At 35.7% G+C, this 15,275-nt stretch overlaps 1 protein-coding gene across 2 annotated transcripts in view; it reads right to left on the bottom strand.

The window, feature by feature from the left end:
* The window catches only part of AFG1L (AFG1 like ATPase), a 200,802-nt gene that overhangs the window by 81,545 nt on the left and 103,982 nt on the right, over positions 1–15,275 (bottom strand). For both annotated transcript variants that reach the window (XM_006931927.5, XR_006598149.1), the window contains exon 8: positions 14,406–14,464. In XM_006931927.5, the coding sequence (XP_006931989.3) occupies positions 14,406–14,464 (59 nt within the window). The remainder of the gene's footprint in view (positions 1–14,405; positions 14,465–15,275) is intronic.

Here is a 15,275-nt window from a genome sequence, read left to right as displayed (position 1 = left end):
AGGATTTCCACCACATAAAAAAGTCACTCTTCACAGAAAAAAAGTGCTATAACATATGTTATTTTAAACACTTATCTCTCTTTCCTTTGCATGTTGTATAAATCAGGGATAAGAAAACTTTCTGTTAAAAGCAGATAGTAAATATTTTAATTTGAAGGCCGTAAGTGCCACAGCTACTTAACTCTGCCACTGTACTGTGAAAACAGTCACAGACAATACATAAATGAATAAGCATGAAGTTTCTCAATAAAATCTTATTTACAAAAACAGGTGGCAGAGTGGATTTGGCCACTGGCTATAGTTTAACAATCCCTGGTATAGCTTATCACAATCTAAAATACTGCAGTGTGGAACTAAGTCAGATACTTAATTTTACAGAATAGTGCTATGTAGATACCAACATATGCTTTCACAATTATATGTTTATATACTTAGAAGAATTACTTCTGTTTTATTAAAATCACAACAAAGATTCTTTAAGACTAAATCAGCAAAATCAGGACATTGTGTTATATAGTAAGCAAGGGGTTTCAAGTTTGAAGCATGCACAATAATCATAGTATTAACCATCTTTAATATACATAAGGGAATGTTACATACTAAATTTTTTTTAATTTACAGTAGTCTCCCCTCACCCCCTTATCTGTGATGGATACAGTCCAAGATGCCTAAAACTGCAGATAGTACCCTATATATATATAGTACCCTATATATCCTATGTTTTATACACACACACACACACACACACACACACACACACACACATACATACCTAAGATAAAGTTTAAATTATAAATTAGACATAGTAAGAGATTTACAACAATACACTGTAATGAACATTATGTGGTTATGGTCTCTCTCTCAAAATATCTTATTCTACTATATTCATCCTTCTTGTGAAGTGAGATGATAAAATGCCTACATGATACGATGAAGTAAGTGAGTGACAAAGGCAATGTGACGTGGTGTTAGGTTACTATTGACCTCTGACAACAGGTCAGAAGGAGGATCATCTGCTTCCAGACCAAGGGGGATCCTCAGGTAACTGAAACTGTAGCAAGTCAAACTGTGGGTAACAAGGAACTACCCTACATGCAATACATATTCTTTTATGGGGTGGGGGTGGGGGTGGGGATCTGACTTTTAAATATATTTGCAAGTGGGTGCTTGGGTGGCTCAGGTCGGTTAAGCGGCCAACTCACATTGATTTTGGCTCAGGTCATGATCCCAGGGTCATGAGATGGAGCCCCACGTCGGGCTCTGCACTAGGTGTGGAGCCTGCTTAAGATTCTCTTTCCATCTATTCCTCCCCGCCCTCAAAAATTAATTAATTAATTTTCAACTTTCAAGCAAAGAGAAGACTGTAATAGTTGTTATGTTATAAAAATCTCAAAGAATTACTAATCACAAAATTTTTAATCTGTAATTCTCATGCTTGTGTTTCTTTTCCATGTGGTGTTTTCCTCCATGATGAATGCCCTTTCCCACTTTGCCTGGTAATTTTTATTTGATTTCTAAGTTTTAATTTAAGTATCACTTGTTCTTTGGAAATACTCCTGACATGTACCATCTACTCCACTCAAACTGCTGGTGTGGTTTGGGGCCCCTTTTCTATATTCTTTGGCATTCTATAATTAACTCAATTACAGAAGTTCCCACCTGACACAAAGAAAATTTTACTGACTTACAGACCATAAAAAAGACAATATTTAACCAGATTCAATGACCACCACCAATGTTTTATTACTCTAATATCTCCATTTAAAAGTTATTAATTCTGACTTAAAGTAGTTTGTTCAAGAAGTTTCATGAGTTCTATAAATCCTACGATACCACATATCCAAAAATATGTATCTGCAGGCTTAAATTTTCGTGACACCTTGGCTAACAAGAAGGCACATCTTTTTTTTTTAATGTTCATTTATTTATTTTGAGAGAGAGAGAGCAGGGAAGAGGGACAGAGGGAGGGAGAGAGGGAGAGAAAAGGAGAGAGAAAGGGAGAGAGGGAGAGAGGGAGAGAGGGAGAGAGGGAGAGAGGGAGAGAGGGAGAGAGAGAGAGAGAGAGAGAGAGAGAGAGAGAGAGAGAATTCCAAGCAGGCCTGTTGCAGGGCTCAATCTCATGACTACCAGATCATAAAATGAGCCAAAATCAAGAGTCAGATGCCCAAACCACTGAGTCACCCAGCTCCCCAACTTTTCTTCTATTTAACTGTATGACTCTTTCTTTATCCTTGAAATTCAGTTATGCATCAGAAAAATATGTTACCCCTCTATTTTATCTTTATTTTTCTCTTGCAGAAATATGAATTATGTGAATGATTGATCTGTTGTCTGCTTTCCATGTCTAGCATTTTCACTGTAATTGTTTTATCTCTGACTATTCTAGCTACACTTTGTGTGACTTTTCCATAAGTTGAGTCTATTTATCACTAATTTTATTTTTAGCAGTTTCAATCCTTTAACTTGTTTTTCCTAAGATGCTTTTCACTTTTTTAATGTGTCTACCCTCACTCTATTTTCTTAGCTCTGCCACCTCACTTTCCATCTAATTTTGCAGCTACTTTACCTGTCCTCTTATTTCACTGGTACCCATAACTTCTTTATAATTTCTTTTAAAATATAGTAAAGGTATGGGGTGCCTGGGTGCCTCGGTCGGTTTAAGTGTCTGACTTCGGCTCAGGTCATGATCTCGCGGTTTGTGAGTTCGAGCCCTGAATCGGGCTCTGTGCTAACAGCTAGCTCAGAGCCTGGAGCCTGCTTCAGATTCTGTCTCCCTCTCTCTCTGCCCCTATCTCTCTCTCTCTCTCTCTCTCTCTCTCTCTCTCTCTCTCTCTCTCCCTATATATGTGTGTGTGTGTGTGTGTGTGTGTGTGTGTGTGTGTGTGTGTGTATACATATAGTTTTATCCACAAAAGTCTCCCGTTTCCTTAGGTAGTTCTTCGGAAGTATACTCTTCATGTGCTTTTACTTATTAATGCGTGTCTACCTCTCCTGTTTGCTCCTGCTGTTTCCTTCCTATGCCCACCATTTCACTCTTTTAATAATAGCCTCTGTACATAGGACCTATGTTCATTCCATTTTGCTTTTTGCTAATTCCTTAACCCTGAATGTGAATAGTCCTACCCAGATCTGCTGACTTCCTAAGAAGGGTAGACAAAAATTTACCTGCTAAAAGAATGGGTTTTATTATAAAAAATAATACAAGGTGCACCTGGGGGGTTCAGTCGGTTAAGTATCTGAATTCGGCTCAGCTCATGATCTCACTGTTCATAAATTCAAGCCCTGCATCAAGGTCTGTGCTAACAGTGCAGAGTCTGCTTAGGATTCTCTCTCTCCCTACCTCTCTGCCCCTCCCCCGCTCACACTCTCTCTATCCCTATCTCAAAATAAATTTTAAAAATATGAAAAAGAAAAATAAACAAAAAATAATACAAGATCATTCCAGAAAAGTCTAATGTTAGAATTCTTAGAAAAGTAAGGGATGCCTGGGTGGCTCAGTCAGTTAAGTGTTCAACTCTTGATTTCAGCTCAGGTCATGATCTCATGGTTTGTGGGTTCAAGCCCCACATCAGGCTCTGCAATGACAGAGCAGAGCCTGCTTGGGATTCTCTGTCTCCCCCTCTCTCTGCCCCTCCTCTGCTCGTTCTCTATCTTTCTCTCTCAAAATAAATAAACATTTTTTAAAAAAAGAAATCTTCGAAAAGTCTAACAGAGAAAATGTAAATTATCTATAATCTAACTCTTCAGAAATAAGTTCTAGCTATATTTTGAGGTATTTATTTCCAGTAGTTTTCTATTCATGTACATGTACATTACTTTCACAGTTAAGAGTACTGGATATACTCTTGCATCATATTTTTTCACTCAAATTATCTGTGAACATTATTATACATTATTAAAATCTTTTTAAAAATATCATTCCAAGTAAGTATACTATAATATCCCCTCATGTGACTGTACCATCATTTACTTAATGATTCCTCTAAATATGGGAAAGATGTTCCCATCACTGCTTCTTAAAAATAGTTATCCTGAGGCACCTGGGTGACTTGGTCAGTTCTGTATCCAACTCTTGGTTTCAGCTCAGGTCACAATTTCACATTTCCATGAGTTCAAGCCCCATGTCGGGCTCTACACTGGCAATGCAGAGCCTGCTTGGGATTTTCTCTCCCTTGCTCTCTGCCCCTCCCCCTTTCATGATATCTGTGTTTCTCTCAAAATAAGTAAATAAAAAAGTTTTTTAAAAAAGTTATCCTATTTATATTTTTAAAGTATCTGTAAAAAAAAAAAATATGGCTCTGAGCTCCTAAATTACAAAATATCCTGTCTTCTTCTTTACAATTAAAAGCTAAGATGATGGAAACCATTAAAAAGTGAAAAGGCAGGGGCGCCTGGGTGGCACAGTCGGTTAAGCGTCCGACTTCAGCCAGGTCACGATCTTGTGGTCCGTGAGTTCGAGCCCCGCATCAGGCTCTGGGCTGATGGCTCGGAGCCTGGAGCCTGTTTCCAATTCTGTGTCTCCCTCTCTCTCTGCCCCCGCCCCGTTCATGCTCTGTCTCTCTCTGTCCCAAAAATAAATAAAAAAAAAACTTGGAAAAAAAAAAAAGTGAAAAGGCAACCTACTGAATGGGAAAAGATAATTTGCAAATGACTTATCTGATAAGAGGTTAATATCCAAAATATATAAAGAATTTATATGACTCAAAACCAAAAAGCCCCATGTAATCTGATTAAAAGATGGAGAGAGGACCTGAAAAGACATTTTTCCAAATAAGACATACAGACAGGCAACAGACTGCTCAATATCACTCATCATCAGAAAAATGTAATTCAAAACCACAATGAGACATCACCTTACATCTTGTCAGAATGGCTAGAATCAAAAACACAAGAAATAACTCGGATGCCTGGCCAGCTTGCTCAGTTGGTAGAACACGTGACTCTTAATCTCAGGGTCAGGAGTTTAAGCCACATGTTTAGCATGGAGCCTACAAAAGAAAAGAAAGAGAGGGAGAGAAAGGAGGGAAGGAAGGAAGGAAGGAAGGAAGGAAGGAAGGAAGGAAGGAAGGAAGGAAGGAAGGAAAAATATTGGCAAGGATGTGGAGAAAAAGGAATCTTGCTGACAGGAATGTAAATTGGTGTAGCCACTATGGAAAACAGTATGGAGTTTCCTCAAAAAATTAAAAATAGAAATAGCATACTACTATTCAGTAATCCCACTACTGGGTATTTACCAAAAGAAAACAAAAACATTCATTCAAAAAGATATGCAGCCCTGTGTTCACTGCAGCATTGTTTACAATAGCCAAGATATGGAAGCAACTCAAATGTCCTTCAATAGATGAATGGATAAAGAAGATATGGTAGATGTACACAATGGAATATTACTCAGCCAGAAAAAAAAGAATGAAATCTCACCATTTGCAACAATATGGACGGACCTTCATTATGCTAAGTGAAATAAGTCAGAGAAAGACAAATACCATATAATTTCACTTATACATGTAATCTAAAAGACAAATGAATAAAGAAACAAAAATTAAACAGACTCCTAAATACAGAGAACAAACTGATGGTTCTTGGCAGGTGAAATAGATAAAGAGGATTAAGAGGTACAAATTTCCGTATGGAATCAGAAAAGACCCCGAATAGCCAAAGTAATGTTGAAAAGAAAACCAAAGCTGGAAGCATCACAATTCCGGGCTTTAAGCTGTATTACAAAGCTGTAATCATCAAGACAGTATAGTACTGGCACAAAAACAGACACATAGATCAATGGAACAGAACAGAAAACCCAGAAATGGACCCATAAACATATAGACAACTAGTCTCTGACAAAGCAGGAAAGAATATCCAGTAGAAAAAAGACAGTCTCTTCAGCAAACAGTATTGGGAAAACTGGACAGCCATGTGCAGAAGAATGAACCTGGACCACTTTCTTACACCATACACAAAAATAAACTCAAAATGGATAAAAGGCCTAAATGTAAGATAGGAAACTGTCAAAATCCTAGAAGAGAAAACAGGCAACAACCTCTTTGACCACAGCCACAGCAACTTATTTGACATGTATCCAGAGGCAAGGAAAACAAAAGCAAAAATGAACTACTGGACCTCATCAAGATAAAAGGCTTCTGCATGGCAAAGGAAAAAATCAGCAAAACTAAAAGGCAAACAACGGAATGGGAGAAGATACTTACAAAAGACATCAGATAAAGAGTTAGTATCCAAAATCTATAAAGAACTTATCAAACTCAACATCCAAAAAACAATCCAGTGAAGAAATGGGCAAAAGACATGAATAGACACTTCTCCAAAGAAGACATCCAGATGGCTGACACATGAAAAAATGCTCAACATCACTCATCATCAGGGAAAGAGAAATCAAAACCACAATGAGATACCACCTCACACCTGTCAGAATGGCTAAAATTAACAACTCAGGCAACAGTAGACATTGGCGAGGATGCAGAAAAGAGGAACCCTTTTGCACCTGGTGGGAATGCAAACTGGTGCAGCCCCTCTGGAAAATAATTTGGAAGTTCCTCAAAAAATTAAAAATAGAACTACCCTACGACCCAGAAATTGCACTACTAGGTATTTATCCAAAGGACACAGGAGTGCTGATTCAAAAGGGCACAAGCACCCCAATGTTCATAGCACGACTATCAACAACAGCCAAAGTATGGTAAAAGCCCAAACATCAATTGACCGAGGAATGGATAAAGATGTGCTATGTGTGTGTGTGCATGTATATGTATATATATATATACATATATATATATATGTATATATATGTATATATATATATACATATATATATACATATATATACACATATATACATACATACATATACACATACATACACACACATACATACAACAGAATATTACTCGGTGATCAAAAAGAACGAAATCTTACCATTTGCAACAATGTGGATGGAACTAGAGTATTATGCTAAGCAAAATAAGTCAGTCAGAGAAAGACAAATATCATATGATTTCTTTCATGTGGAATTTAAGAAACAAAACAGATGACCATAGGGGAAGGGAAGTAAAAATAAGAAAAATAGAGAAAAAAAACATAAGAGACTCTTAAATACAGAGAACAAACTGAGGGTTGCTGGTGGGGTGTTTGGCAGAGGGATGGGCTAAACGGCCAAGGGGCATTAAGGAGGGCACTTGTTGGAATGAACACTGCATGTTATATGTAAGTGATGAATCAGTCAATTCTATTCCTGAATTTCATTATTACATTATATGTTAACTAACTTGTATTTAAATTTGAAAAGATAATAAAATAAATAAAATTTTTTTAAAAAGAGGTACAATTTCTAGTTATAAAATAAGTAAGTTACAAAGATGAGAAGTACGGCATAAGGAACATAGTCAATAATGTTTGGTGACAGATGGTGACTACACTTACTGTGGTGAACAGTGAGTAACATATAGACAGAATTGTGAATCAATATGTTGATTAGCTTCATCTGAAGCTAATATAATGGTAAATTTTAATTATAGTTCAATAAAAAAAAAAACTAAGAGACTTCTCCTTTTGGCCAAAGCAGAGTATTTAGAAGTCAATTTTGCCTTCCTGCCATTAAGCACTAAAACACTGGACAAAACATTTAAAACCTCTACTACCAGACATAATACAATGAGTAGCAAAAGACACAATCCCTGAGATGTGGGAAATAAACCAGTTAAGCAAGCATTACACTTCCCATGGCTTTCTGTCAGAGGCAATTTCTAGACTGCAGCACAGCAGTCTAAATCAGTTGAGGAGACAGTGATCAGAGCTCTAGGAAGTTGAGGCAGTTGGGATTTGCATGGCAGAGTTCAGTAAAAGAGGAAGCTATGCAGACACAGAGCTCTAGAATATCTGCATAGAGAATGTCTATAATCTTTGGCTGAATATTAAATTGCACGTGCATAAGGTGAAACTTCACAAGACTGGGGAAAGAACAATCCACAGAAAGCTGGGAGATACAAGTATTCTGAACAGACAGAGTAGAGAGAAGTTGGTGACACTAAGGGGATTCAGTAGAGACTCTAGAAGGGTCACATTTAGAAGAAAGGGTAAAATAGTCTTAGAGTAAAGGCTACTTGAGACATACTATCAAAGCTTAGAAACAAGCCTCAAGGGGCACCCAGGGTGGTTCAGTTGGTTAAGTGTCCCACTCTTGATTTCAGCTCAGCTCATGATCTCACAGGTTTGTGGGATCAAGCCCTGCATTAGGCTCTGTGCTGGCAGTGCAGAGCCTGCTTGGATTCTCTCTTTCTCCTTCTCTGCCCCTTTCCCACTTGCGTGCTCTCTCTCTCTCAAAGTAAATAAACATTAATTAAAAAGCCTCGGAAGGATAAAGCTGATCTGCAAGCAACTTAACCACTTGCCAAAATAAAATTCAACAGCCTTAAAGGAAGTAACACTCAATATAATCACCACAATGTTCATCATCCAATCACAAACTATTAAGTTTGCCAAGAATCAGGAAAGGAGGACTCACAACTGGGGGGGGGGGGGGGTGGCGGGAAGGTTAAAATCAGAACACAAAAACAAAACCAAAATGACAGAAATGAAGGAATTAGCAGACAAGGACATTTAATAAAACGACTTCTACTTCTGGGAAGATGGAGTAGATATCCTTTCTCTGTCCCTCCTGACATGTACAATTTAAAATCCTAGAGATCATATATAAAATAGACATAGGTACATACTAAAAAGTAGAACAAAAAAGAGGTAGGGATCTCAAGACCTGAGAAACAACAGAATGGTGAGTTCTCTGCTTTTCTGTTCAATTCATGTATTCCAGACTTGGAACTGAAGAAGCCAGCATCCCAGAATGCCAATGGACATGGACAAGGGAGGACCCAGGAAAATGGCAGCATAGCAAAGAAGAAACTTTTCAACAATAACTTGTACTGTGGCAAACACCGCAGTGGAAAAAACTGATGCCACCTGCACCCTTTCCAGCAAAGGCTGAGAGGAGTCTAGAAGTACATTCTCACAAGGCTGTTAATGAGGCATCCCAACACTCCTGCCAGTGACATCAGAGAAGGCTAAGTGGGGAACTGAAACTTTCAACCCTGGGGCACCTGGCTGGCTCAGTCAGTGGAGCGTGCAACTCTTGATCTCAGAGTTGTGAGTTCGAGCTCCATGTTGGGGGTAGAGATTACTTAAATAAATAAATATTTTTTAAAAAAAGAAACATTCATCCCTGCCAGTCAATAATGAGCACCCCACCTTCCCTACCCCGATGATGTCAGTGGAACCTCTCCACCAGCAGAAACAAGGAGTACCTGCTCTATAGATGCTGATAAAGAACCTGGACTGCCCCCTAGCAATAATTAGACAATAATTAGACAGTGCCTATCCTTCTGTTAGAATAGTGCCCAAAAAGCCATCTAAAACTCAAGTTTAAAGATGACAAACAAATGGCCAATAAGCACACGAAAATATGCTACTCATCACTGATCACTTGAGAAACATGAATCAAAACTACAATGATTACACACAGAAGAATTAAAAGGACTCAGACAAATATTAGTACACAAGTGTTCACAGCAGCATTATTCACAACAGCCAAAAGGTAGAATCAACCCAATGTCCATCAATAGATGAACAGATGAACAAAGAGTGGTATATATGTATAATGGAATCTTATTCCTTAAAAAGGAATGGAATCTGACACATACTACAGCATGGATGAACCTTGAAGACATTATGTAAGTGAAAAAACCCAGACACAAAAGAACAAATATCATATGACTCCATTTATATAAGGTACCTAAAAATGGCAAATTCATGGAGATAGTAAGTAGAATGATGGTTACCAGGAGTTGGGAGAAGAGGAGAATGGGGAGTTATTATTTAATGAGTACAGAATTTCAGTTTGGGAAGACGAAGTTCTAGAGCTAGGTGGTGATGATGGTCGCCCAACAATGTGAATGTACTTAACGGCACTGATTGTACACTTAAAAATGGTTCAAATGGTAAATTTTATGTTATATATACTTTACCACAATAAAAAAATTTTTTTAAATAAGATCCAAAGTCTCATGACAGATTATGAAAATGTCCAAATTTCAAATGAAATTCATTCATACCAAAAACCAGGAAGATCTCACACTATAAAAAGACAATCACTAGATAAATTCATTCACACCAAAAACTAGGAAGATCCTACACTGTAAAAAAACATCAAGATGACAGAGGGGGCGCCTGGGTGGCTCAGTCGGTTAAGCGTCCGACTTCAGCTCAGGTCACGATCTCGCGGTCCGCGAGTTCGAGCCCCGTGTCGGGCTCTGGGCTGATGGCTCAGAGCCTGGATCCTGCTTCCGATTCTGTGTTTCCCTCTCTCTCTGCCCCTCCCCCGTTCATGCTGTGTCTCTCTCTGTTTCAAAAATAAATAAACGTTAAAAAAAAAAAAAGATGACAAAAATGTTAAAATTATCTGATAAAATTACCCTATGCGTGTGCAATTTAAAGCAGATATGACAAAAATGTTTCCACAATTATGACTGTGCTTGTAACAACAAAGAAGCTTGCATCACTACTTAGTAAAAAAATTCATTATAGGGGCGCCTGGGTGGCGCAGTCGGTTAAGCGTCCGACTTCAGCCAGGTCACGATCTCGCGGTCCGTGAGTTCGAGCCCCGCGTCGGACTCTGGGCTGATGGCTCAGAGCCTGGAGCCTGTTTCCGATTCTGTGTCTCCCTCTCTCTCTGCCCCTCCCCCATTCATGCTCTGTCTCTCTCTGTCCCAAAAAATAAATAAACGTTGAAAAAAAATAAATTCATTATAAAAGTTCTATTCACAAGCAATATTTAATCATTCTAAATCTGCATGCAACTTACAGCCTCAAAATATGTTAAGGTCAATGACAGAATTACCAGAGAAATAAATAAATTCATAATCATAGTGAGAGATGTTTTCCATAAGCTTCATAATAAGTGATGGGAAAAAATAATAAAAATTTGAACACAATTAACAACTCCAATCTAATGAGTGTACTGTGTTATATATACTATCACATACAACTGTAGTTGAGTACTCATTATTTTCGAGAATACAAAGAATATTTTTATAAAAATTGGCCATATATTAGGCCATAAAGGAAATTTCAACAAATTTTAAAGGATTTAAGTTGCATGGAGCATATCCTCCCACCACAACGCAATTAAGCATTTGTTGAGAAAATAATAACAACAGGAAATTTCATATGCTTGTTTGGAAATTAAAAAACATACTTCTAGCTAACACATGCGTTAAAAAAGAAATCACAATAGAAATTAGAAAATACTCTGAACTTAATAGTGAAAATACTAAATATAAAAACTTAAGGAATGCAGCTATTTGCGGGAAAATAAATAGCCTTAAATGCAGTTAGGAAAGAAGGTTGAAAAGAGATTTAAAAAAAATTAATCTCAGTAAATTAGAAAATGAAGAGCAAGATAAATTCAAAGAAAACGCAAGTAAGAGCAAAACTGGAGCCTCCCCACTTAAATGGCAGTGGAAATTATACGTAAGGGTTAGGTTTTGCTTTGTTTTGGTTTTGCCTTGCTTTGCTTGAAGGAGTTCTCCAGGGGGCTTCCTAGAGGAGATAATACCTAAACATTTTCTATATTCTTTCCAGTACTATGGCTTTTTCTTTTCTTTTTTTAAATAAATTGTGGTAAAACATACATAACAAAAACATTATCATTTTAACCATTTTAAGTGTGCAATTCAATGGCATGAAGTACATTCATGATGTTATACAACCATTACTAATGTCTATTTCCAGAACCTTTTCATCATCCCAAAGAGAGACTCTACCCATGAAATAATAATTACCCATTCCCCACTCCTCTCAGCCCCTGTAACCTCTATTTTACTTTTGTTTCTCTGAATATGCCGTTTCTAGGCACATCATATAAGTGGAATCATATAATATTTGCCCTTTGTTCTCAGGGTTCATCTGTAATGTAGCAAATGTCAAAATTTGCATTTCTTTTTTATAGCAAAACAATAATTCATTGTATGAATATACCACATTTTGTTTTTTAACAGCATATTAGTCCTCCTCATCATTCCTACTATCTTATAAAAATATTATTGTTTACTAAGAACTTATATAGGCTCTTGTTTTTTTGCAATACTCCAAGCAACAAATCACAAGTTCTTGTAGTGAATTACCAATTTGTTATCACTTGGTTTATAGGAGAGGACATAAAAGAAAAAGTGAATATACACTGTACTTTTTCCCCAAATAAATTTCTATCTGGTTTATAGTCTCTTTTTATTAAACCAAGATTCTCTATTAGTTTTAAGATTGACTTCTTCTATACAGTTCTCTCAGCTGGGTCAAAATGCAAGAGTAACACTGGCATATGTGAATAGGCGAAATGTCATTTAAATAAATATGAAACAAACTTTCCTTACAAAGGAAACCTCATATGCCCACCAAAAAAGCTCCAGGGAAACCAGCCACAGCATATATTTACCTGGCTGATGTTTTGTTACATGTGAAAAGTCTTTTGAATAAACGGGACATTTTAAATACTTTCTTATCCAATAAGATATTCAGTTTCCTAGGAATTTTAGTTTGTGTTCAATTTCAAATTGTACATTATTTATTTCAGTTCTTGTTCAATTTCAAATTTGGATAATTTATCTCTTTGGGTTTCTTCCTCTACAAATATATATGTGTGTGTGTATATCTATATAGATAGATAGATAGATATAGATATAGATATATAGATATATATTCCTCTCTACAAATATATATATATGCACAATACATATACTATATATATATATATACAATATATATACAATATATATACAATACATATATATATATATATATGGAGAGAGAGAGAGAGAGAGAGAGGGAGAGAGAGAGGGTTAAAACGGAAAAAATTAAACCCAATCTGGCCAATTTAGTTGTTTATTAATAATGCTATTATATATTAAAGTATGACAAATTACTGGCCAAAAAATAAGGTTTGTGGTTAAAAAAAAAAAGTATACATACAAAGTTCCCTGAGAACCTTTAACTTGTTTCATTCTGTGAGCCTTCTCTCTTTACATTTTGTACATTTTATGCTACATGAAGATACTATTTTTAGTACCCATTTTTCTTAGCTTCCTTGTTTATATTTTGGTATCTACATGTACCAAATTACTTTGGATTCCCAGCATGAAGAAAACACTGTACATTTACCTTCCCCCCAAATGCAAAACACGAATATAAAGGGGAAAAAAATACTAACAGCATAAATCTTCAAAGAGTACTTTTCCTTACATCTATAAATATCTCAGAGAAATTAAAAACCTCTGGGAACTTAAAATTGCTCAAGGAAAAAGATGTTTTAATTCTCCCAAGTATAGCACAGGGAATAAAGTTTGGTACCAACAATTTGAAAAAGACTATCTGACTGTATCTTTAGAATACTTGTAGAAAAAAATAGTTTTACTTCTCCTTCTTGATAAGAATTTTTGAGGTTTTAGGTTTTTAAAAATAATACAACCTCATCCCTTCTTCAGTTATATTGCTATAGACTGGGAAAAATTATGTACCTAAGAATTATGGGAGTTATATTTTGGCACATATGCTTATTTTTGGTACTGTTTTTGGTACTTCATTTTGCTTTGTGTTATAGATATTTGTGTATGTCCTATATGCCCAACTAGATTATAAATGACTTGTAAGCAAGAACAGCCTATTTCATGATTGCATTACCCACCATGCCCAAAGTAGCACTTTGCACATAGTAGGTTCTCAATAAGTATTGGTAAAATATAGAATTATCGAATAATTGTATAAAAATTTATTTAAATTAACAGTGAAAAAAGAGGCTATTTTATTCTTAATCATCTTGTAATGAAGACTATTTCAAACTCCATGCAGTGATGATACACACAAATATTTAAACTATTTAGGTGCCTCAACTTGACATAATTTCATAACTTGATGGCAATCACATTTAAATATATTAGAATATTTTTGTAATAATGCTACTCTAGAATAGCAACTTTAATAGCTGAGAAAACACGTTAAAGACCATTAACCTGAAAGAAATAGAGAACATTAAACATTTTTTTCAGAAATCAATGTATAAGGTTAAATATTGCACTATAATATTTATGAGCAAACCTCAAATTAGAATTTATAAATGCAAACTATCAAATGTTTCAGTTAGACAATAATTTAGACTATATTTTATAATTTCTCCTGTGTACACATTGATGAATACTATATAAAAAACATTCTTTTCTCCTTTAGTGTCTTTGACTATAACTATCTAATATCAAAATGAATTCTGCTTGAATGAAAGACCATAGGCAATCCTATAAAAGCCCTTAATTATCAATCAATATGATATTAATCAGTGAACACAAGTAAGTGATTTTCCTTACCTTTAGAACAGCAATGAATGGTACAAAGTTAGCTCTTTGGAGTCCATTTTTATAGAGATCTGAAAGAAAAAATTGATATTAGCATTTTACATATTCTAATATCAATGTTAACTCATATTTTGGCCTGAGAAATACAGCTTGTATTTATAAAAAAGATAAACATCCAAAAGAAAAATAACCAAAATGATTTCCATTCTGGTACTACACAAAATTCATTCTTAATAAGAAGAAAAATTAATAATTACAGAAAGAAGATCAAAAGACATTCAATCAAATTAACTTTAAAGTATAATAAAAAGCAATGAAAGAATTTCAAAGATATCACAAATATTCCTAAGTCAATAACTCAACACAAGATATATACTTAAAAGTATTTAATATTTGAAAATATAGAATTTTACTAGTAAAGGAATTATATTGTCTTCTATCTCAATCTATAGTAAAAATTCTTAGTACATAATTAAAAATGTATGACAAGATTAGCCTTTTAATAAAATACATCAACAGACAGAACTGTGCATATATTTGTATCAAAGTTACATATTTAACATAAAGGTGAATAACACTAAGGCCACTTTTTTTTTTTATTTTATTTTTTTAACGTTTATTTATTTTTGAGACAGAGAGAGACAGAGCATGAACAGGGGAGGGGCAGAGAGAGAGGGAGACACAGAATCCGAAACAGGCTCCAGGCTCTGAGCTGTCAGCACAGAGCCTGACGCGGGGCTTGAACTCACAGACTGCGAGATCATGACCTGAGCCGAAGTCGGACGCTTAACCAACCAAGCCACCGGGGCGCCCCAAGGCCACTTTACTTTAAAAGAAATTACCCCAAAATTAACATTCCATTCTCAATAGACTATAAATTTA

This window comes from Felis catus, chromosome B2, assembly GCF_018350175.1.
Source record: "Felis catus isolate Fca126 chromosome B2, F.catus_Fca126_mat1.0, whole genome shotgun sequence".
NCBI lineage: Eukaryota > Metazoa > Chordata > Mammalia > Carnivora > Felidae > Felis > Felis catus.
The sequence above is the reverse complement of the archived record's forward strand: the minus strand, read 5'-3'. Positions and strand labels throughout refer to the sequence as shown.